The sequence below is a fragment of the Leucopleurus acutus genome (genome assembly GCF_964270905.1).
Source record: "Leucopleurus acutus genome assembly, chromosome: 2".
NCBI lineage: Eukaryota > Metazoa > Chordata > Mammalia > Artiodactyla > Delphinidae > Leucopleurus > Leucopleurus acutus.
Genome location: NC_139143.1, coordinates 167,315,795 through 167,339,724, shown reverse-complemented (window position 1 = coordinate 167,339,724; position 23,930 = coordinate 167,315,795). Strand labels below are relative to the sequence as shown.

Below are 23,930 nucleotides of genomic sequence, written 5' to 3'. Positions count from 1 at the left end.
CATGTGAAGAACAGAGGTGGGATCTGCTTTTCTCATGTGGACTGGGACCAAGGGCACCCTCAAAGGACCCAGCCCCAGCGAAGCGTGGAGGATATGCTATCCAGTTAAGGTGGTGGTCCCTCCCCCAACCCAGGGACCCACCCCTCTCCTGACAGATGAAAAGTAGCTATTCAAGACCACAGAGAGGCATCCCCAGGGGAGAAAGGCACAGAAGGAACAGATTTTATGGATTTATTTTTAAAAAACAAAAAGGTTAAAAAAGTCCTTCATTTCCAACCCTGCCTGGGGGTGTGAGTGGGGAATAGAACAAGCTCAGAAGGGCACCCACCCTTCCCCCAGGGAGAGTCCCACTCCCCCCAGGAGTCTGCAGAGGCCCGGGCAAGTCAGAGGCAGGCCCTCGCCCTTCCTGCCCCGCCTCCTCCACGGGCAGCTCAGACCACTGCCAGCAAGTTCCAGAGGCAGAGAAGCGTGGGACCCGAGGCCGAAGGCTGCCTTCTTCACCTCAGCGGTGGTCACTCCAGCTCTTCTGCCCTTGGATGTTCCCAGGGCCCCACCGCTGGGCTCCCAGGGCGGGCGGGCGGGCAGACGGGGAGGCGCGGCCCGGCCCGGCCCACCAGCAGCTTCCTCAGTGCCGCCTGTGACACAGCAGGGCAGTCAGGGGGACGTCACAGTGCGGGAAGGGGCTGCGGAGACACCTCGGCCATCTGGAAAGGAAAATCTCCCACTACTCTTCATCGCTTTCTGATCGTGCCTCTCTGCACTGAGGCGGCCCTTCTTTCCTATTCCCCATCCTGAGGCTGAGTGGAGTCCAGGACAAAGCACTAAGTGGCTGTTTGCTACAAAACACCTGGAGATACCAGAGGGTGGCTCTCGGCCTGTCAGTCCAGGCTCCCACACGGTCACACAGTCACACACACAGCGTTAAGGCGTCTGTGCCAGCAGGCGTGGCCAAACTGGGCCCAGCTTCTCTCCCTCCACCTGTAGAGGGTGAGGGGGGAGAACCCTTCTGGCTGCTTCAGAAACAGGCTGCAGTGGGAGAAGCTGGCAGCGGGAAGAGTTAGCTGGGCCCGGAGAAAGAAGTGGAGGAAGGCAGGCAAGGGCTTCCGAGGCCTCTAGGCAGGCCTGACGGCTGCCCTTGGAAGTGACCCAACTCAGGTTGGGAGCCCTGACCGTATACCCCCTGGAAAATGGGGGACAGAGGGAGGGGAAGAGAGCGGGGCTAGCGTAGTGGGACTTCGGAGGAAGCAGTGCTATCAATATGTACAAGCATAAAGCCCCATCTTCCGCGCCGCCCGCCTCTCCGCCCCTCCCACAGAAAGGCCCCTGAGAGCCAGAGGAGGGCCCCCAGGAGTGTCCGCTGGCTCTGCTCAGTCGGGAGGAGGAGCCCGGGGCCCGGCCAGCCCTAGGAGTCCTTGAGCATGCTGATGCGCGCGTAGATCTTGAGGGCGGGCCCCAGCTTGATGTTCATGGCGCTCATCAGGTGGTCCTCCTTGAGCAGCAGCAGAGCTTGCCCGTCGATTTCCTGGGCACGGAATTCCTCTGCTATCTCCTGGCAGCCTGAGGGGACATGACCAAAGACAGTATCAATGAGAGCTGCCAGCGGTCACGCTTGGCAGTCACTGCCTTCAGATGCATCATCTCACTTGATCCTCGTGACCACACCTCGAGGAAGGTGTTGCTGTTCTTACTCTACAGCTTGAGAGAGGCTGAGTGACTTACCCAAGGTAGCCAGACTCTAAGATGGTCCTGTGACCCGACACCTCCTTGTTCCCCCCCCCCCCCACCCAGGTGAACTGGTCTGACCCCGGAGATCAGTACAGGGTTGTGGAAGTGACAGCATGGGATTTCCAAGGCTGGATCACAAAGGGCACAGCAGCCTCACCTTGGTCTTCTGGATAATTTATTTTGGAACATGCCAACCACCGTGTCGTGAGGACACTCAAGCAGCCCTCTGGAGAAGCCCACTTGGAGAGGAACTGAGGCCTCTTGCCCAGAGCCAGCTCCCCTGCCATGTAAGCGCAGCACCTTGGAAGGGGGTCCTCCAGCTCCAAGCCCTCAGAAACTGCAGCTCTGGCTGCTGTCGTGACTGAGCCCTTGAAAGATACTCCGTGCCAGAAGCGCCCAGCTAAGCCACTCCACAGAACTCTCGAGATAAGAAGGGATTACTGTTTGAAGCCACTAGTCTTGGAGTAATCTGTTTCACAGCAGCAGGTAACGAATGCAGATCTGGGTACTTGGAAGATGGGTGCTGCCATCACCACACCTTCACCACGTGGGCGTGGCCTTGGACTTGGCAGCGGGCCGGAGCTGGAGGGACTTTGAGGAGAGCGGCAGTGAAGGTCTAAGGTTCCCTGAGAGACGGGAGTGAGAAGCCTGATGGTCTTGGAGGAAACTGCTGGAGAGGCTTAAAGGAACGTGAGGAAACTTGCTGGAAATTGGAAGAAAAGGGATCCTGGTTATGAAATAGTAGAAAATTTAGCAACACTGTTGCTGGTGGTAACCCCGTGGGCATGAGACGCCTACTGAACGTTGCTTGGGCTCAGGAGACCTCAGGCAGACCGCTGCAGGTGCCACCTGGCCTCCCACCGTGGCCTTGGGAAATGCGAGGAGGGACGAGGTCGAGGAAAACGAGAACAGGAAGGAGCGTGGATTTGCTGATTTTGAAACTCCTAAGCCTCTCCAGATGGCAAATGATGCTAAAATTAAGAAATGGTTTCTAGGCAAAGACCAAATCCAGGACACAGTCAAAAAGACACAGTCTAAAGACGAAACTGCGGGGGTGACTTAAATCTTTTGTTAAGACCGCAGAAAGCTCTAAGGTGCCGCCTCAGAGAACTGTTGGATCAAACGCTCTCTCAGGATTTTATGGGCGTGCCTCACAGAGCCTCTCCATTCAACGGCCCAGCTCCTCAGACTGTTAAGGGCACTGTCCCTCGGCTTCAGAAGAAACCTAATGTGGAGTAAGGCTTGTCTTGAAGACATTGTTGGATAACATTCATAAAAAGCCCACAAAGAGTAAGAGAGAATCGTCTGGCAGAAACACTGCTCACATGGACGGAAAGGATCAGAGGTAATGTGAAATAAAAGCAGCAGGAAGTAGACTGAGAAAACAACTCCACAGGCTGCCTTTCATGGGAAAGGAAGGATGACTCAGGGTGGAACCAAGAGCGAAAGAGAATCACTCCGGGCTTTGAGTCCTAACCAAGGAAATGCCAACACATGCCCTGGTATGGGCTGGTGACTCCTGTGGCCTCCTGTGTTCTCCCTTCTTGAACGGGGCATCCTGAATGGGCACGTCTACCGTGGTTACCCGATGCCCATCCCACCATATCCTAGGTTTGTGGAGGGAAGTGGATAACCCGTTCCTCGTTCCCAGGTCTGCAGATTGAGAGGAATCATCCCTGAGGAGCTGGACCCAGTGAGCCTCATCCGTGCCTGGACCTGTGTTAGATGCTGAGATCCTGGACCTCGAACCTCCGCCGTAATGGGATGAGACTTGTGGGGCCTCGGGTAGGGGTGAGGGTATTTTGCATGAGGGAGGAACATGAATCACTGGGGTGAACTATGGGAGTAGCCGGCCTCCAAGTAGCTCCCAATAATCCTTGCTTCCCTTTCATGCTTTCATGAGTCCCTCACAATGAATGGGGTGACCTGTGTGGTCAGCAAGATATTGTTGAAGTGACAGAATGTGATTTCTGAGGCTAGATCGTAAAGGGCATGGTGGGTGGCTTCCACCTTGCTCTCTTGGATCACCGCCTGGGGGGACAACTGGCTGCCACGTCACGAGAACACTCAAGCGTGAGCGTTCTGAAGAGACCTGTGGCAGAGTGACCGAGGCCTCCTGCCAGCAGCCACACGCTCCCTGGGAAGCGTGTCAGTGAGGCACCCTGGCAGATCTGACAGCCCCAGGTGACCCTTCACATGGCCTTGGCTGGCCTTGGCCGACATCCTCATCGCAACCTCCTAAGAATCCCTGTGGCAGAACTGCCCACCTAAACCACTCCTGAATTCCTTATCCACATGACCTGTGCCATAACAAATCTGGGGGATGCAGCAATAGATAATACGCTGGGTAAGTGGCAGAGCCAGGATTTGAGCCCAGTTCTGTTTAACTCCGAAGCCTGCTCTTAACCACTATATCCCACTCTGGTCTCTGAGTGAACGGGCTTATGGTCACCACTGCCTGACCTGGTCAGTGGCTGGGTGAGACTGGCAGAAGAAACAGTGGAGAAGCTCTGGTCCCGATGAGTGCAGCCGTGCAGATGGGAGGTCTTTCAAGGCTCATTCCTAGATCCTACCTTCGAGACCACCGGCACTGCGCACCCAGGGTCACGTGCAGCTACCGGCTCCTTTACATGCTTGCGTGTCTCTGCTTAGGCTGCTCCCTGATGCCGTCTCTCCATCCGGCACAGGCCTGCTTGTCCACCGTCACTCAGTGTAAACGTTCTTCGTTCTAACGTTCTCCTTGATCGATTTCCTCCACTCCCACTTGACGTGCCTCCCAACTCATCCCGGAGACACACAGGGTTGGTCACGTCATCACCTTCACACAGGCCCCTCACCAAGCCCACAGATACGGCAGATTACAGCCACGGAACATTACAGTCGGCGCTCCATGCTAGAATGTGAGCTCTTACCGGCAGGCACCTCCTCCTACTCATCTCGGCCCCCCACCCCACACCCCGTTCCTGAACCCAAGCCTCTCCTTGAACTGCCCGGTCTCTCCTGGTGGCGGCAGGTGAGGTCTCTCACACCCTTGCTTTCCTTGCTACTCCAGGCAGGTGTGGAACTTCCAAGGACCTTACCTGGCAGAGAGCGGATGAATTCGTAGACATCTTCCACATTCCATTTGGTGGGCTCGCTTGGCAGGAAGTGGTGCCCCATGCCCACCAGGTCCCGCATGTGCACGTCAGGGAGCTCCAGGTCCCGCTGGCCTTGTCGCCGGCGGGAGGTGGATGAGCTGGCTGAGATGGGTGACAGGGGCTCCTCATAGCTTGAGTTGTCGGAGCAACGGCTGGAGTCTTCCTGGCTGTGTGTTAGCTGCAGTGCAGCAGCAACTGAGAGGGGTACAGTGCCTGCTGGCTGGGAGCACAGAGAAACGGTTTTCTTCAGAATGGGGGCATAAAGCACCTCTAACAGAGCGCTGGGCAAAGGCAGGTATATTCTCCCTTTTCTACGTGGTCTGCTACTATGTATCTGAATTCGAGATCAAAAAGCATCTTTTGCCACGTCCCCTCTCTGATCCTAAGCAGAGTCAGTGCCAGTACTGGAGCATGTACCACACTATGCTGCAAGGATCTGATTCTACGTCTATTCTTTCTTCTAGATGTGGGGTTTTTAACCAGGGCTCTGTGGGTTTAGGGGGATGGTCTGTAAACCACCTGAAATAGCATGTAAATTTTCTTGTGTATGTCTATGTTGGGCTGTAGCTTTCATCAGATTCTTAAAGAGGTTTACGGCCAAAACAATAACAATAAACAGCAAAATACACATAAGGTCTGAAGCATCATACTAGGCTCTGAGTTCCTGGAGCACAACTTAAGAGATTTAGTGCCTAACAGGTCCTGACGTACAGCCAGTGCTAAAACATACTTAATGAACAAATACCCACGTTCCTGGTAGAGACCTTCAAGGACTCAGTGCTCTGATGTTCAGAGAGGCAACAAGGAGGGGAAGTAAAGGGTGTCGGCTGCCTCTCACCTAGCCCTCCTCGGAAGGCAGGTGCTACCTGGACAGCCTGTCTCTTCAGGCAGGGGAGCCCCGGAAGTCAAGGATGGAGGCAAACTGGAAGAAAGGGGTGAAGTCGGGGCAAGGTCACGGAGGAGGGAAAGTTGAAGCACCCAGGGGTCTAAATGAAGGGACCTATGAAGGGACACGGGGAGACAGCTTGACCTGACAGATCATGAGAGATGAGAACGTGACGCAGCACTGATGCCAGCAGCGGAAAAGGACGGCGGGCGTCCCGGGTCGTGTTAGGAAGGGAAGTTGGTGGGGACCCGAGAGCACGAGCTGCAGGCTCCGCCAGCCTCTCACCTGCTTCTTGGTATCCTTGGTAAGTGTTGGCAGACTGGCTTTGCTGGCCCGACGGCGGTTGTGGGTCGTGGCTCCCGCCTTCTGCAGCTTGCTCCGGTCCGAGTGGAAAAGGCCCACTCGTTTGGTGCATCCCACATTGTACCTGCCAGAGCCGGGGAACAAGGGCCGTCAGGGCAGTCGCAGGGCGAATGGCCCAGGAGGAGGAAGAGCAGCCAAAATACTTGGCAAAAGCTGCGTCTGCCTCCTCGCCCCAGTCCTACGCCCATCACTCAGCACTAGCTGTGTGGATCTGGGCAAGCCACTTAGCCCCTCAGTTTCCTTATCTAGCGCTGGGGAGGAGACCACTCACTTTCTGTAACCGGTCTGGCAATAACATAAGCTAACGTATGCAAAGTGCCTGGCACAACTCGGATCACGGTAAGAACTCAGGGCTGCCACATTCCACTCCACGTATCACCGGGGCCGGGAAACTAGTGTCCTCCGTCCTGAGCGTCACAAAGGTGCGGGAGGCCCTCCAGCGCAGCCTGCGGGGAGGGAGGGCTGCGGACAGCCCTATTCCAGCTGGTGTGCAGGGCGTCTCTGCCTGGGGCCTAGAGAGCTCCTCTCTTCTGGGGGCTCAGGCCTCTTCCCTCTCGGCACAAGGATCACTCCGGGCTTAGAGTCAGCAAGTCTAGATCCCCAGCTCGAAGGCTTTAGGCGCAATTACTTCTCCTTGTGCCTCAGTTTTCCTAACATGTATAAAGGGCACGATAGCAATACCTGCCCCACAGTATTACTTTGAAGATCAGATGACATGATGCATATTAACACCCAGCACAGAGACTCACACACAGCTGGCCCACAGTAAACAACGTCGGTGTTTACTGTGATCATCTGTCTTCTAAGCTGCGCAAACGCTCACAAAGGAAACGTCTGTAGCCAGCGCAGTGGCTCTGGGCAAAGCTTCCGGTGGAGGCTTCGGTAAACCCTAAGGAGATGGGAGCTGCCAAGGGCGGGTGCCAGTGGGACCCAGGAGGGCCCGACAAGCTACATGCTGCTTCCTTCCCTTGGACCCTTGCCACCTGCCCTGCTCTGCTCATGGGAGTTCTTTGGTGAACGAGTGACGGGATGCTGCTTCCAGGCAGGTCACGGAAATAAGGAGCTGGGTACCAAGGCGCAATCCCAAGAAAAGGGAAGGGGCTGAGGCTCTCACCTTTTTGCACAAGCCATGGAGCAGAAGCGCTTGGAACGCTTGAACTTGTAGGCAAAGTCCACCCGGCCACAGAGCTCACACTTGAGTTTAAGGGGAGTACCCTCCTCTTTGGATTCTGAAAAGCATGAAAATCGGTAAGCGCGGACAAGGAGTAGTCCCCACAGGACTGCCCACAGCCCCACCCCGGGCCACTCTGCTCTGTCCTGCCTGCAGCAGCGGCTTGGAGAGTGCCAAACTGCTTTGTCGCTATTTTTGGAAGGGCTGTGGTTTCACCCCTGGAAAGTATCCGAAGGTGTCCAAAGATGGCCCCTGGACACCCGGCAGTTTCTGCTTCTAAGGACTATGAGACAAAGCACGGGTGGGGAAGAACCAGCGCCCCTCTTTATGACCCTGGAAGAGAGCAGGCGGCTCACAGGGAAAGCTTCAATGCTGTCACCACTGATCTGGAACTACCCCACCCTTCCCTTGAGGTGTCCAGTTGGCTGCCGGCCTGGGTAACAGAGCCCAGGAGTTCTGCAGCCTACGTGGGCGTCCCGTCCCGCCTCCACTTAGTCGGTGGCTCGTGTGGCAAGTGCAGCCCTCGCTGGCCTCCGTCCCGAGTGCAGGCTCCCGAGGCGGTAGAGGAAGGGCACGAGCCACCTGGGGCTGCTCCTGCAGGCCTACAACTGGCGAGTGACTCACGCGGGCAAAGCCGCTCTTGGAATCCTGGGGCTGGCAGGAGTGGGGCTGGAGACAGGCAGGGCACACTCAGTTCCCCAGGGGCAGGAACTGCCGTCCGTTTTCTAGGGACAGGGCTGAGCGGGCACAGGACAGGGCAGTCTGGTCAGCTGACATGTTCACACGCTCCCCGGCTCAGAGCCCCTCCGTGGATACTGGGAAAGGACCTTCCAGCCTTGCTGAGTCCTGTCCAGCCCCGCCAGAAGCCCCAGCATCCAGGGTCTGAGACGCTACCTTGCAGATAGGGCTCCTCCATCTCTGAGTCAGTGGTGGTGGTATGGTCCTGCTGCGGAAGTTTCTCAGGCAAGAACCCCTGTGCATACTTCTTCTTGAGATTCCCCACCAGCAGGGATGAGCGTCCCACCTAGGGGACAAGGCAACATGGAGGCCATGAGGGTCAGGTGGGCATGCTTCCTTGCCATCCAGCCTCATCAAAATTACATGTATAAAGCACCCAGGCACAGATGCCCGCCCCTGTATCACCATCCAGGTACACCCTGCTCAAGGCCTGTTTTGCTGTTTAGCTCAAGAGGCAAGATGCCGATGACCACCAAAGCACAGGGATGGAAATGGCTTCAACCCAGGACCAATGGATGGCTTAGGAGGTCAGGAGAATATCTACTTTTCCAAGCGTCTAGGGGACAGAGATGGAGGCAGGGATCAGGTTTCCCGCAGCACCAGGACAAGGGCCAGGCCCCAGCACTCACGCGTCACGGGGCAGGAACACAGCTGAGGCTGTGTGTGACTGTATGTGTGACACACAGACCCAGCCGCCATTCCTGGATGCCTTACTGTTCTCTCCCTTACCACTGCCCTACCCGAGCCAGAGGGACAGGCAGCCACGGAGGAGAAGAGGAAAAGCGGACGCTGGGCCACACTGGAAAGCGAAGGCCCTCGGTGGTGCCAGGATCCCAGACTAGCTGATTCACTCTTTGGTGCACTCCCTTTGTTGCCTTTTGTGCAGGCAGCCTGGTTGCCAGATCTCTTGGGCGATGCTGGGGCTGCTGTCCAGTCAGCATCGATCCTGTGAGATCAGCTGGGTTCTGGAGCTTCTCTAGGGGGCCAAAGGGAGGACCTAGTCTAATGAGGGAAGGTATGTGACAGGGCTAGAGCTACTTATAGCTAAGGTGCCCCAGGCCTTGACCGACCTCCAGAGGGAAAGAGGACAAGAACCTGTCTTGGCATTTTTGTCTTTTGGCATTTTAGAAGGGCGGTCCACCCATCTCAGTTCATCAAGCCCAGAGGCTTCGGCTGACTATTCACCCCACTCGTGGATCCAAAGAATGTGCAAAAGATAGATGGCCTCCCATGAAGATGTTGTGTCTCTAACAGCCAGTTAAGTTTATCACGAGAGAGGCTGGAGTGCACCTGGCTCTGGGCTCCTCCCACCTAGAGAGCAGGCCACCTGTCTCACCAACTCACAGTGTGCACTACTGGCTCTGGGTGCTGTTCTAATGAGCCATGTTCTTGATTCTTCTGTGTTTCCCCGTGGTCTTATGCTTTAATTGGAGACACTTGATGAAGTGCCCCTTTCTGGAGTGCCCCTCATTCACTCCCCTTTCAAGGCTCTGTCCCCAGAAAAGAAGCTTCAGGCTGTAACTCTGTTCGCTTGTCTTCCATTCAGATAGATCTTGAGAATTCTCTTCTACACAGCTTCCTTTTGCTCTCTAACCAGCCAACGTGTTGCCATTTGGGGGTTGTGGCATTCAAACCCGAATGCCAAAGTCCATCACCCTACAGCACCAAATACCCCAACGTGAACCCCTTCTAACCAAGGGGTTCGCACTTCACCAGGCAGGGACACGGCTGAGTCTGTGTGGAAACTTCCAACCAAGGGGTCTTGCCACTTATTCTTAATCACTGACCCCTTCTGGACCTTAGGAAGACACTCAATCCTAGAAAGCAAATGGCTCTGATATTCCTTTGGGGGAAAATTAGCAAGGAAAGAGCAAATTTTTCACATTTTCAGAAATTTTACATGGAAATGTAAAGCTATTCTAATACACATCCAAAGTATACTTATTAAAAAAAAAAAAAAAAAAAGAGGGGAAAAGAAGTAGTCCGTACCGGGAAAGGCTCCGCCCCCTCCTGGATCACAAACCCTTCGATAACATGCGTCAGGATTTGGGGTTTCACAATGGCCTGTGGTGGTTTATTCTCACCATTCTGGGGGGCAGTGCCGGTGATGCTGGAGGCAGAGTTTCCGTTCCCTGAGGTCATGCCGGGGCTGCTGAGGTCGGTCAGTGCATGAACAATGCCCTGCCCTGTCTCTGTACAAGGGAAAGCAGGAAAACACAAGCGGGGGGCGGGGGTCAGAACCAGGTCTAGGCCAGTAGCAGAGCAGGGACTCAACACTGCCCGACGATGCAAACCAAGCAGTCCCCTCCCCCAGTGACCCATTCAAAAGTGGTGCAGTCTCAGTGGACCCACCACCAAGTGAGACTACAGTCTGTTCTGCAACAATGCAGCTCATCCGCCAGCAGTGTTTTCTTAATTTCCCAACTGTGCTTAGTCCAACCAGGTTACACAGGCAAGAATTCTGCCTCTGAGGAGTTAAGACCTTGGTCAATATTGATCTGGACAAACAAGTTAACATTCTGCTCAAGGGAGAAAATGTATTCAAGGTGACATCTAAAACCAAGATGAAAAGCTGAACTAGGTATAGGGCTTGGGGCATGACGGGGTTTGGGGCAGAGAGGAAATGAACCTTCTATGAGGTTCCTCAGGAAAGGGTTAGATTTTAAGCATGCTGTGCAATGTCAAAGTACTGAACCCCACGTGAACATTTTAACACAGATCCGCCTCATCGGAGACCGGTTATTTGGGATCACTGCATTAAGACATGCGTGTATTCTGTTTCTCCACCGAGGAAGCTCCTAAGCAGAGCTGAGGTTTTCTATGCTGTTCCTGCAGGTCTCCTGCCCCAATCAAGCCTCCTGTCCAGTTCTCAGCTCCACATCCAATCTGATTCTCGGCCAACCACAGACTCCTTCCCTCCAAGGAGAGCCTTGCTTAAGATTTCCTCTCCACGGGGCTGCCAGCCTTTCTCTGAAGAGCCTGACAGAGCTCCAGTAAGTATGATGAGGTGCCTTTACAGAACCACACCACAAGGGACCCCCTTTCCTCCACTCCAAACAGTGCCTCTCCTGAGTTGCTTCACTGTTTTAGAAGCAACTCTCCTCTCTTCACTTTTTAAACTCTCTCCCCACCCCCCTCCCAGGGCCATTCTCTACCACCGCCAACTGTGTGAAGCCGAGGTTGCCTTTAACCTGGAACTTCCTAAAAAAGAAAACAAAGAAAGAAGAAAAGAAAGAAAAAGCCATTTCTTTATTGCAACAAGCCTGCTGACAGTAAGCATAACCCAGTGTGAATGTACGTATTACACACTTTAAAAAGAATTTCAGTATATTTATTAGCTAAGTAATTTTTGCACAAAATTTATATGAAGATGCTCTTATTTCATGTTAAAGATCTAAAAATCCCACCACAGAACAGGAATTCACGATGCCTAATTATGTGGCATGGAGAAATCAAAATAAACTCATTTTAGAAAAGGTTTATAACCGGCTCATTTTCTTACTAGTAGTCCTAATGTTCAGTAAACGGGGATAAATCTTTTTTGTTAAAAAAAACAGTTGGCCATGACACATGTCTTCAGTACTCAGGCCTCTGTAATTCAACTATAATAAATTTCAGAGCTGAGCAGGAGTTACCTAAGAGATGTGATTAATGAGATTTTTTAAAAATTAATTTTTTTGGAGACACAGTCATACCATCAAGTTAGAAAAATTCGTTTACGTGTTTATAGTCCTTTGAAAAAAATTGTTTGACATTTTTGACCTTTCTATAGGGATGGAAAATTTCTCCGTTAAAATCAGTCTTTCTAAAATTGTAAAGGTGTTTGGGAACTAGAAAAAAAAAATCTTTCCTTAACAATCCATGAATAACTAGGAGGACTTAGTTAATTATACAATCAATCAAATTAAGTTTCTTTGCTTTTAAATTTTAAATATTTCAGTCTATATTTACATAATTACATTTTTGCTTGTATATTTTAAAGTATTTTAAATATGCAAAGAAACAATCTGTATTTTATTTAAAATAATGAATAAATGTTAAAATAGAAAGCTTACTATGTAAGTTAAAATCCTATTTTTAGATGATGGCTATTCCCCTCTGATTAGAGCCTAGTAAAATATTCCCTGGCTTCGCTAATGAGCTACTGTACAGATTATAGAGTCACAAGATTAGAAAGTCTGGTTCAACCCCTTACCAATGCTTGACCCTTCCCTATAATAGCCCCACCCAGTGATTTTCTGGCATTTGTTTGAATACCTCTAATGACAAAGGAACTCACTACCTCTGAAGTAGTCTGTTCCCAACTTGGGCAGTTCAATTAATAAGTTCTTCCTTATAATGAGCCAAAACTCTATCTTCTGTTAATTTCTGTCCACTTACCCTGGTTCTATTTCTTAGGACCACACAGAACAAGGCTAATCTTATTTGTATAATGGGCAAAAACACAGGCTTAGACCTGGCTTAGAGACTGGTCTCTATCACTCAAGTGGATTAGGGACAAGTCCTCTTCTGTCTCTGACCCTTGGTTTCTCCAGCTATAAAATACAGACAATAATAAGACCTACCCTTTAGTGTTGCTACAAGGACTAAGTGAGAAAATGAATAGCAATGCAGTGCTAGCACACTGGGAAACACTCAAGAAATGCTCTTGGTGTCATGAAGGATGTCACTTATGAGCCCAGTTTACGTTCTCTCCTCCAGGCCACACTCCCTCTGCTCCTTTGACGACTTCTTATATAAAAGGTTGCAAATTCATCATCACCCTAGGTCTTCTCTGCCAGCATCTTTTAAAGTCAGGTACTCCATCAATAGTAACATAATATATCAAGTGTATTGATCCAAGAGATCCTGTTGGTAAGAGTTTTGTTTTGTTTCTTTCGAACACAATCTCGTTCCTCGCTGAGAGCACAGATGGAGGGCAATGAGTGACTCCCTTGTTTTAGTTGATCATACTTCTATGGAATTAATCCATTCTCCTCTGAATTCTGGGATCATGCCCACCTCCCTCTTTTCACTGATATTTATCACCAAACAGCTGCTGATACCCTGTCTCCTTTTATGGGATCTCTCCAACCTTGTTCGATTCTTCTCCTTACCCCCTCTACCCACTTCCCTCCTGTCTCTCAGATCTGTGCCTACTAACGTACACTGCAAGACGAGGCGGGGGCTCCTGAGGTCAGAGTCCTTCCTCGTGCCAAATACAGGAGCCAACAGAAACATTCACGAGCTCAGAGGCTTACAGAGCCAATACTTAACTCTGGGAGGAAAAAGACTTTTTGGGAATCTAAGTTTTTAAAAAAGGATCTTATTAAGCAAGAGAACAAACTAATAAACCCCTTCACCACAACATTATAAGCTATCACTCTCCACTATACCTCTGGGCCAGGTTACAGGAGACACAGAATCCAAGGGACGGAAGGGAGAGCATTTTACGACTGTACAAAGGTTTGCAGCTATTTCGCTTTGCAGTCATCTTGTAGGCAATACCTTATCATGTGCTTTAGTCACAGAGGAGTCTGGGCTATTTCTGGAATGACCATATACAATCTCACCCCCTGCCAAGCTCAGCACACTGAGATTAATTTAATCTGCTTCCCGTTCTCCCAGACTGCTTTGCAGCCTGCTTAAGGGAAAGCCGCTTAAACTTGCAGAAACCTGCCCTGTTGGCCCTGAGGCCAGACGGAAGACAGAGACAAAGAAATTCTCTATCTTTGGAATTCTTCCTTACTCAATTCCCTTGACCAGTCCTGAGGCTGTAAGTGCTGCCGGGTTTCCCACAGGTCTCAAGTGCCTCATACAGAGTTAGCTACCTGGATCTGAAAGGTGGAGGCCAGGACACCCTGAGTAGGAGAGGCTGCAGGAGGGAAATAAAGCCAAGCTTCAGTGGTGGTGGTGGAAGGGGGAAGTAGAATCTAGCCTTCAATTGAAGCTGACCACAAAGGGCTAAGTATTTGGATCAGAATGAAAACAATGTGTTCTGGGGGAGCTGTTACATAACATAGGCCTCAACCTTGTAGGTCGCTTCTCAATCTGGTCTCACAGGCGCTGGCAGAAACAGCCCTTATAGGGACTGGATTAAAATAGGAAGGACCCCCCCAGTGGCCCAGTTTGTGAAATTATCTGCTACAGGGCCGGTCTCCTCTGCTAGGCAAAGCAGGTGCCGTTAGGTGGGGTCTGTCTCGGTCTCATCTGTATCTTCAGGGCTAACCCAGCGTCCAATATATAATAGCCATTTAACGGCTGCTGAGCTGGAGCACGGGGAACCCGTGGCCTCCGTCTTCACTCTTGACCAGCGTACAGATCTCCTTACTCTTCCGACAGCAACCGGTCACCAGCTGAGACTGGCACATCACTTTCTGAGGTGATAATGACGAGAGGGAGCAGCCGGGCTGATGCCTGCCTACGGGGGTGGCATTTCTGGGTACCTGGCTATAAAGAAGAATGAGAGCTATTCCTTAGCCCAGTTCTTCCTGTTTGAGTGAGGATTTCCTCAGCAGAAGGGAGATACAGCATTAAATTGGCCCCAAAGGCTGCAGCTCTGGGTTCCCTGGTCCCTTTGAAACACTGATGCTGGCTCCAGGCATTTGGAAAGGCATGATGACCTCTAGAGGCAGAGGCCCGAGACGCCTATAAAAACGGCCCCACCCCCGGGGCCAGGAGGTAGGTGCCCAGAGAGGCCGAGCTTTCCGGCCCAATGAGGACAGAGGTCAGGCTGGCTCCAGCCACGCACCATCTGGGCCACTTCGGAACCAGTTACGGTGCTCTTTATAAGCACAGGTAAGGCAAAAATCGTCAGTTATGCTGAAATATCGTTCAGTACTAACATTTATTGTGGGTATTTCAGATGACCTGGCCACTCATTCTATTTGCCCCTAAAATAAGTCGCCTTGAAGACCTGACTTCAGAGGAAATGAAGGGCAAGCAGAGCCTCTCCCTCTACCCTTCAGCGTGGCCAGTAGCTATTTCCACTTTCTCCAGACCTGAGGAGAAAGGGGTATTTTAATTTACAAGACTTCTAACTACCCTTGCTTGGCAGCAGCAGGAGAAAGACAAAGCTAATGAAGTTAATACAGGATTCAAGGAAGCAGAATAGGTGATAACATGGATCATTTGCCCGCAACAAATTCTGCTCGACAAATGGCAAAACAAGGTCGCTTATACAACACAGAGCGTTCTCTCCAGGCCCCTGGCTCTGAAGTCCGGCTCACTGTGCCTGAGCTTAGCAGGCCAGTCACGTGGCCAGGAGGGGTGACAGCAGGATTCCTAAACAACTGCCTGCTCTAGAGAGACCCTGAGGGGAGCACCTGCAAAGTGACGCCCAGGGAAGCCACATCCCAGACAGGGAGCAGCTGACACAGACCAGATGCACCTGGTGCTAACAGAGCACGGAAAGCTGAGGGCTGAGCCCTCTGGAAAGGCTGTGGCCTCCCTTTACAATCTCATTAGTTATATTTGGGCCCCTAAAGAAATCAGTGCTGCTCTGAAAGTGAGGGAGGTAAGATATCTCATTAAGCACCAATTTGTTGAAAGAAAGAGAGACAGAGGGAAAGAGAGAGAGAGGGGTGGGGAGGGGGAGGGGGAGGGGGAGAGGGAGGGGGCAGAGAGGGAAGAGAGAGGGAAGGAGGAATGGCGGCTCTGTCCTGGGACCCTGACAGAGTATTCCATTAAAGAGATTCATTTGGTTAACAACCTGCTTTAAAATGCAAATATACACCTGTGGCCATTCACACCCGGCTGTGAATCACTTAGAGAAGCAGATAGCTTTCCTCCCAATTTAGGGATGAGGTTTGCTGGGAGGATTGGGGCATGAAGAGTGGACGTTTTGGATCAGGGGCACTAGATCACAGAGGACTGGAGTTAGAAGGGCCTTGGGTCTAACATCTTAATTTCCCAGAGGAGGAAAAGGGTGCATAGTTAAAAGTGTGCATTTTAGAATCAAGGCAAGAGTGGGTACCACCTAATTTGGAAGAGAGTACCTTCTAAAACAAGCACAAAAGAAGCCCTTAGAGAGCTGGGAAAGTTGTAGGCCCCTTCCCACCCAGGGTCCCTCCTGAGAACCAGAAGGCTGGAGGTACCAATGCCAGATGCTTGGAGCATTTGCAATCCTGCCAAGGACCGAATTACTGTCAGACCCACGAAAAGCCTCTGGCTCCCGGACGCACAGCAGGCCGTGGCTGTCTCACACAGGTGCCCTCATCACCCTGCCCCTCGGAGCACTTCTGCTCTTAGGGGCCTCTCCCGAGAGGGAAGAAAGAGCTGTGACAGGAGGATCCCTTTGGGGCGCTTTGCCGAGTCACAGGAGGGCAAGGCCCTGGCTCCATACCTGGTGCCTGCCAGGGAGGTGGCGGCCCAATGAAAGGGAAGCTGGGCCAGGTTGCCTCAGACGCGCCTCGGTGTCACTGCGGAGCGACCTTGTTGAGTCTGGGTTAAGAGGACTGGAGAGCAGACAGGCTTCCTGGATCCTAAGCATCTGGGTCTGGCAGGGGGGGCTCCTCCTCCTCCCTGGCGGCCATTACCATACAGCTGACTCTCAGGCTGTCTCTTAGGACACCGGCAGAGAGAGCGGGCCTTCTGACTCACCCACACTCCCCAGCTAAAGTGTACATAAGCTGAATTGTAAACAGCTGAACGTTTTCCAAGCTGCCACCCCCAGCTCTGGAGGAAAAAAATCAATGGAGCGACAGCCAGCCGCCCCCGCGTGGCTCGGACAGGAGCCAGGGGGGATTTCCAAACAGCTGCAGCACTGCTGCCCGGCCCAGGCTGAAGACCAGGTCCCACTCAGCAGCAGCACCTGCGGCTGGTCAACGTGCGATGGCTCACTAGCCGCAGGGAGCCAGAGACAGAGTTCAAAAAAAGCTCTGCAGCCCTACGGTCTCCAGGGCTGCGGTCGAGGGCTCCCAGATATCCTAACATCACAGTTCTCTAGCAGACGCTGTGATTTCACAAGGCAAAAGGTCTGGAACCAACAGGAGAGGCTCTCCGCTAGAGACATCAGGATCACAGGAGACAAGAGGAAAAATGGCAGAGTGGAAAGGCCACCAGCACTGGGGCAGACCTGGGTTCATACTCTGGTTCCATCTTTGATTACCTGTGTAGCTAGCTTCAAGCACTTGGTACCTGCTCTGCACCTTAGTTTCTCCGTCTATAAAAATGACAATCATGCTGCTTACCTTGCAGGGTTACAGGGAATGTTAGAGCTTATATATGTAAAATGCCTGGCACTGATTACATTTAGAAGCTGTGCTACCCAGCAGTTAAGACTGGGATCAGAAAGACCCTACGCTTAAATCCTAGTCTGTAATCCCAGGCAAGTTACTCTAGGCCTCAGTTTCCTCATCTGTAAAATGGGGTACTTATCTCTGTCCCACATGGCTGTGGTAAGGATTAAATAAGACACTGCAGTTACGACACAGTGGAAGAGGCCTGACATGGCTATTGGAGGGCTCCCATCACTGAGACTCGAGAGATTAGGAAACTGCCCCAGTCTCACGCACACTGAGCCTGGCCTCTGGCAGCCCCAGAGCACTGGTCCAAACTCAGGCATCATTCATGTTCCTCAGGTGCTCTGGCCTACTCAGTGTGCTGTCCTTGCACTCCTGAAGTAAGGCTTCGGGAAGAAATCTTACTTCCACTTTGACAATGACTGCAACACAAGGGAAATGCACCTGCCCTTTGGGGCAGACCACACGTCCCAATTCACCTTCAACAGTCGTTAACCCAAAGGACATGACAATCGCCAGATTCCCTCCCTTCCTATGCATTTCTTTCATAAAGAGTCCCAGGGTATTACACAAAAGAACCCCAGGAACCAGAAAAGAAAGAACTCAGGAACAAATAAAGAACCACTTTTCCTAGTGGTTCTTATAATGCCAGGAGGCGGTTTAGCCTGTGAAAAGAAATTACTTTAAAAGGCTGAAGAGAAAATCATGGAAGATGGATTTATAACAGTTAAAAAACCAACTAGAAATGTTTAGAAAATTCTCTTATTTACCAACTGCAGAAGCACTAATATTCTTAGAGAAATGGGAGAGGGAGGGAGGGAGGGGGGAGGGAGGGGGAGGGGGGGGAGAGAGAGAGAGAGAGAGAGAGAGAGAGCGCGCGAGCGTGAGCGCACACGCACGTGCTAAAGAAAGCCAAACCTCAGTTGTCCTTGTCTATATAATGGGATAGATAATACTTACCTTGCAAATCAAACTTCTTGATCATTTCTGCCCCCCTTCCTTTAATAACCATTATCTAAGTTTTCAATCACGCTACTTTGCTACCAATCAGCTGACAGAAGAGATTAATACTGATTACTGGAGGCCTGGAAATGTGGACTTAACCAATTTTTAAAAAAACGGTAGTTGATTCACATTTTTTGTTTTAATTTACAGTGTCAGTTGCTTTGATTGTTTAAAAATGTCTTAATATAGCTGTGTGGATTTAGGCCACATATGGATGGTTTCAAATAAGCTAAAGATATCAGTAACTAGGGATAATTATACAGTATTTGAGACATAATAGCCATGCAACAAGAGCTTTAAAAATAACTCCCAGCAGTCATGAACTCTCATTTTCTTGCCAACGGTCTCAATACTCAGCATCAGGCCTGCTTCTCCTAATCTACTGGAGAAGGGTTGGTTATGACACGGCAGCTAACAGTCATCTTTTCTTAAGAGAAGCTATGACAAATTTCACTGCTAAGAAGAAAATCATCCAAGAAACAGGTTTTTGCTTTCGAGAGAGTCTAACAGCAAACGGGGACTCTCTTCAACATCTGGATTCATCTTAGAACACTGGAAATCCCTATTTAATAGCAATCATTTCTTTGGCAGATGTAGAAAGAATGTTCTCTTTTGGATTTAACTAAAAAAATCATTTGGAAATTTCAAATATAGGAAAGCACATCCCTTTTCACTAACTATAAATAAATTTGGAAGGGGAAGGAAAAAGAACAACAAACCATTAAGTTTATTATGCTGACCTAGATGGTCTTACAATGAATCACATAGCAACAATTTATTATTTAAATTATATGCTATGTTTCTTACTATATTTTATACCTTCAAAAACTAATCACTCTTAACTGTAAAACTCGATTAACTATAAAAGAGCCCATCTCGGGACTTCCCTGGTGGCCCAGTGGTTGAGACACGGAGCTTCCAATGCAGGAGGCGCATGTTCAATTCCTGGCTGGGGAACTAAGATCCCGCATGTCTTGGGGCGGGGCCGAAAAAAACCACAACCATTTCTTGACCATGGCAATTATATTCTACTTTTGTTATTGATGGGGGAAAAAAGCCCTGAATCTGTAAGACTGTTGTCTTGGATAAATAAATGGTTGATTATTTTCCTAACAATTCCAAAATGTCATAAAGTTGAATTAAAGATGGTTTGTTTCAGAGTTTCTTTGCAAGCATCAAATCAGTGTTCTGATGTAGCTAAACTCAAATTGAAATTTTTAAATAAGTCAATGCTTAAAATGAAACCTGCATCTATTTGGATTGTGAATAAGTAATTCAAGTTATCTTGAACAGGCCTACTTTAAACATTTTAACAGAACACATACTCAGAGTCTTTTTAACTGGTGACTCACACTGTAGTTTAAAGCATGCCATAAAAACACTGAAAACATAAATCAGTATATGTTCATACCTCTACCTTGAGGGGTAGTCCCAGCTTTGATTTCCACCAGACAAGGTGCTAAGTCACTGCAGACAGTCATTTCTGTTACTGGTACAAAGGCCTCATGAGAGTAGATTGCATAAGGCAGCCAGTCCTCACCCTGCTTTTCCACGGGGGTGGAAAACACAAAAGAATCTCTACAACCACTTTTGTGAGATTCCTCCGGACCACAGAAAATCATCATCTTCATCTTCCAGTTGCAAAATGGCACAAAAGAAAGGGAATAAAAGAGAAACTATGCTTCTATGAAGGTGTCTCATTTCCCTACTCTCAACTCTAGTAGATGTATCTTTTCAGGAGAGAATCTTTTTCAGGATGGGACCAAATCTGTCTGGAGAGTAAACGGCACCGCACAGCTGGGAGAACTTTAATATAAACTTGGACTGACTGAGAGGAAGAAAAAACCCTCGGTGAGTGTCACACTAACACGGGGCAGCGTTACCAGAATGGGAGCCACCATCCTACTCCCTAGTTTTTTCAACTTAAATTTTATGTTGGTTTACTGATCCATGCTAGCTCAAAGTGAAGGACTTTGATAGGAAGGGGGTGAACTTAATTCAGCAAATAGTTACCGAATGCCTAGTGTGAGGCCTAAAGCCCAAAGGAGGGCAGAGACTCAGAGGAAGCGTCTAAGGCAGTTGAGTCATCCTCTTCACACATTCACAAAGAGATAAAAAGACACTCAAAACCTCAGGTAAAGGTTCTTAATTCTGAGATAGCAGTCATTTTTTTCCCCCCTAAAACAAGAAAACCTAGGGAGGGGATGGCCTAAGTTAGAGCATGCAAGGCCAGAGGCAAGAACAGGTCAATTTTATAAAATCGTCTATCTATTCCTCTTTTTCTCTTTCCCACTGAAAGATCCAAGGGATCCAAAGTATCTGAGACAGGAAATGAGTAAGGCAGGAAAAAGGATGTGGTCTGAAAAAGAGTGGATCCTGGGGCTGAGCCAGAGCAAGGCACAGGCACAGGGTCACAGATGGGGGAAGGGGCCTTGGTAGCAGGAAGAGAAGTCTCAGGGTCAGTCAGCTCAGACTAGAAGGTCAGTGACAGAGGAGGTATGTCTGGAGAGGCAAGCATAACAACACCTTCCTAAAAGGTTATCCTCCATTGAAATGCAGAGGAACAATGGCTGAAGAGACCTACAGCCAGGAGAATCATTACTGGGACAGAAGGAAGAAGAGCTGGAGTTTCCTCCTTACTTTGAGGAAGTGGAAATAATATATGTTGAGTGCATCTGACAAAGGTAAATTCGAAATTAAGCCAGGACCTGGAAGAGAAGTGGACAGGGCTGGGAGGTGAGTGCATGATAAAATACCAACATTCATTACGTACCTACGTGCCACCTATTAATAAAACAACAGCTTAAAAGGGGTGGGGGGGAGGAGAAGGCGATGAAAACAGGAGCTACCTCTCACAAAAATGCAGTTGGACAACTGAGAAAGCCAACTCAAGAACAACAGAAAAGTGGCAAGATTAACGCTGGAGAAAAAAGGCATCTATTCTTCCCGATGTGTATGGACAAGCCTGGTTAACAGATCTTGGGTGGGCTGAGAGGCAGAGCTCACGTGATAAGAGTGCCTGGAAAGGGCAGGTGCCACACGAGCATCACTACCCATCTGCTGGGCCCTCTGAAGAAGCCAGCCCCTGTGAAGGAGCCAAGCCAGAGGCTCTGGTTCCCGCCTTGCCGGGGCTGGAACTTAGGTAAAGAAACAGTGGGACACACTGCATCAGCTGATTCAAAAATGTGGCTATTTCCAGATATAGATCCAGATGTTGGGGGCTAAGTGAGAAAATCACTTTTATATTCTCCACAGTGCCTAGGATCATGCTTTACACGAGGCAGGAGCCTAATGAAGGCGTGTGAAATCTGAGTGGAACCAAAACTACTTAGCTGTGCAGGTATCTTAAGATCCAAGACAGAATCTCCTGCCCTGTAACCAACACAGTAAGTTTCTTTCTTTCTATTCTGGAGTCAACATGATATGAAGCCCTGCATCCCATGTGACCTCAACTTAAGCCCTAATCAATAGACGCTGCCACAGGTCTGAGGCCCTCTACTGGAATAAAAAATGGGGAGGGCAGCGGGGGCAGACATATAGGAGCAAGAAGGAATCTCCTTGCCTCATTAGCCTGCAATTTTCAGACTCATCTAGAAATCCTAGCAGTTCCAACATTTGGGTTGACTCGGGGGTGGGGGGGGATGAAAAATCCCAGGTGAATGATAATTGGATTACCTAGTTATGCCCCAGAGCCAAATGGCTGGAAAAGGCCAGGACAGCAGGGCCTGATATGGTTAAAATGACATTATTTTCTAAACCAAAAATCGAGACACTTGGTTGATAGACAACGTGATAGAATATTTTAAATTGGGGTTGTCCTAGAAAAATTGGGGACATATGGTGGATTTAGGTCGGTAGCTTATTTCACAACAAGGGATCCTCTGGGTCCAATATGCTAATGGAAGGGGATTAAAGATCTAGGATGGGAGATATCTAAGGGGAGAGCTGTCACTAAGTTGTTTAGCAGGAAAAAGAATAAAAGAACGTGTCTCTGTAGGCAGCATGGGAAGAAAGTCAACATTCTAGGTATGGAGCAAGAAGGAAAAGAAAGTTGATCAGAACTGAAAGTATGTCAGTGAAATGGGAGGGATGGGGAGGATTGGGACGGCCGGGGTATCACTGGCACAAACTGGTATCCAACAATACAGGAGCTGGGGACTACGAGTTCACACTGTAGGTTCACCATTGGTTTGCAACTTGATCTTGGGCAAATTATTTCCCTCTCTCTGGACTTCAATTTAAATAAAGAATCTCACAAGTCCCGATTTTAATGTAAAGAATCAACAATACAATATGCCTTCATTTGGCACGGGAAGGAGAGAAAACGCTCTTCTAAAAATGGAAGAGAGGATAGACACAGAACAGCTTGTGCCTTTCCATCCAATTAAAAGCTTCGTGAGACTGAACTAGATTAAAAACAAAACTCTCCAGCTAAGCCGCAGGCCTCCAAGATAGGCAGTCCCCTACCCAGAGGGTACAGCGGATGCCAGCAGCCCTGTCCCTAAGCGGACCGTCCATCCCCGGTAAAGCGCCGCCCCGGAGGCCCGAGGCCGGGGTGGGGGTGTGCGGGGACACACGGAAGCGTCTGGCATGCCGAAGGTGACACAGCGGCTGCCGGGGAAGTGCGGGGCAGGCAGGGTCCCCGACGAGGGGGGAGGCGCAGGACACCTCCCCGGCGTCGGGAGGGCGAGAATCGCGGGCTGGCACGGCCTGGCAGCCGAGTAGGCCCGGGCCGGGAGTGGCACCGGAGGGCGGTGCCCGGTGTCCAGTGCGACGAGAGCGGGCCGCGGTACCCCTCCTGGCGAGAACCCCTCCCCCGCCACGGGCACTGACCTGTCCAGGGCCCGGCTGGGCCTGGCCGGGCGGGGCCTACGCAACCCCTCGGCCGGGCGCCGCCTCGCGCGGGGTCCCGGGCCCGGGCGGGCCGCCTCCTCTCCGCCGCGAGCCTCCGAGCCGGGGCCCGGGGCTGCCGCGGCGCATCCGACCGTACCGGCCGGGCCGGCGTCCACAAAGGGCGGCGGGGGCGCGAGGCCGGGGCGGGGGTGCGGGCGGCGGCGGATTGCGCGCGCGCGCGGCGGGCGCTCGAGGGCTGCAGCCGCCGCGGAGACAATGCGGCGCGTCCCGGCAGGGCTCCCGCGGCCGCCTCCGCCGGGGGCGGGGCGAGGCGGGGGCGGGGCATGGGCGCGCGGGGCGGGGCCTCAGGGAGGCGGGGCGCCGGCGCGGAAGCCGGGCCGCGCGCTTCCTTTGTGCGGCCGCGCCGGCCCCGCCCCGCGCCCTCCGGAAGGCGCAGGGGTGCTGGCGGCCGGTTAGGTACGTAAGGCTTCTGTTTAAGGAGGCGGGCGCCGCGCCACGCCAATGTCCGCTCTCGCCCCGTCAAAAGTCCCCCGTGCGGTGGTGGACTCCCGCCTGGCCAAGTCGGAGGCAGGAAGAATAACGACTAGCAGTAATTGAGTGTTGAATATGTGTCAAGCCGTACATGCACGCACTTCCTCTCAGTGTTCACAATAACCCCACAAGTAGTCGTTATCCTCCCCACTGGGAACTGAGGATCAGAGAAGTTAAGTAATGACCAAAGTGACCCAGTTACACCTCCATAAACGGGGCTAATGCCTTCTCTTTAGGTTTACTGTGCAGGCTAACTGAGGGCATTTATACAAATTGCCTGCAGTGCCCGGCACACAGTT

The 23,930-nt window shown here is 51.0% G+C and overlaps 1 protein-coding gene across 2 annotated transcripts in view; it reads right to left on the bottom strand.

The window, feature by feature from the left end:
* Positions 1-217: 217 nt before the first annotated feature.
* PHC2 (polyhomeotic homolog 2) overlaps positions 218-23,930 on the bottom strand; it is a 103,346-nt gene continuing 79,633 nt past the window's right edge. The window contains exons 1-7 of one of the 2 annotated variants that reach the window (XM_082863617.1): positions 23,080-23,196; positions 10,010-10,212; positions 8,177-8,306; positions 7,226-7,340; positions 6,034-6,175; positions 4,806-5,082; positions 218-1,557 (exon numbers count right to left, since the gene is read on the bottom strand). In XM_082863617.1, coding sequence (XP_082719743.1) covers positions 1,403-1,557; positions 4,806-5,082; positions 6,034-6,175; positions 7,226-7,340; positions 8,177-8,306; positions 10,010-10,162 — 972 coding nt within the window. In that variant the 5' untranslated portion in view covers positions 10,163-10,212; positions 23,080-23,196 and the 3' untranslated portion in view covers positions 218-1,402. Of the gene's footprint in view, positions 1,558-4,805; positions 5,083-6,033; positions 6,176-7,225; positions 7,341-8,176; positions 8,307-10,009; positions 10,213-23,079; positions 23,197-23,930 lie in introns of those variants that run through there. The other variant, XM_082863616.1, reaches the window with a different exon arrangement.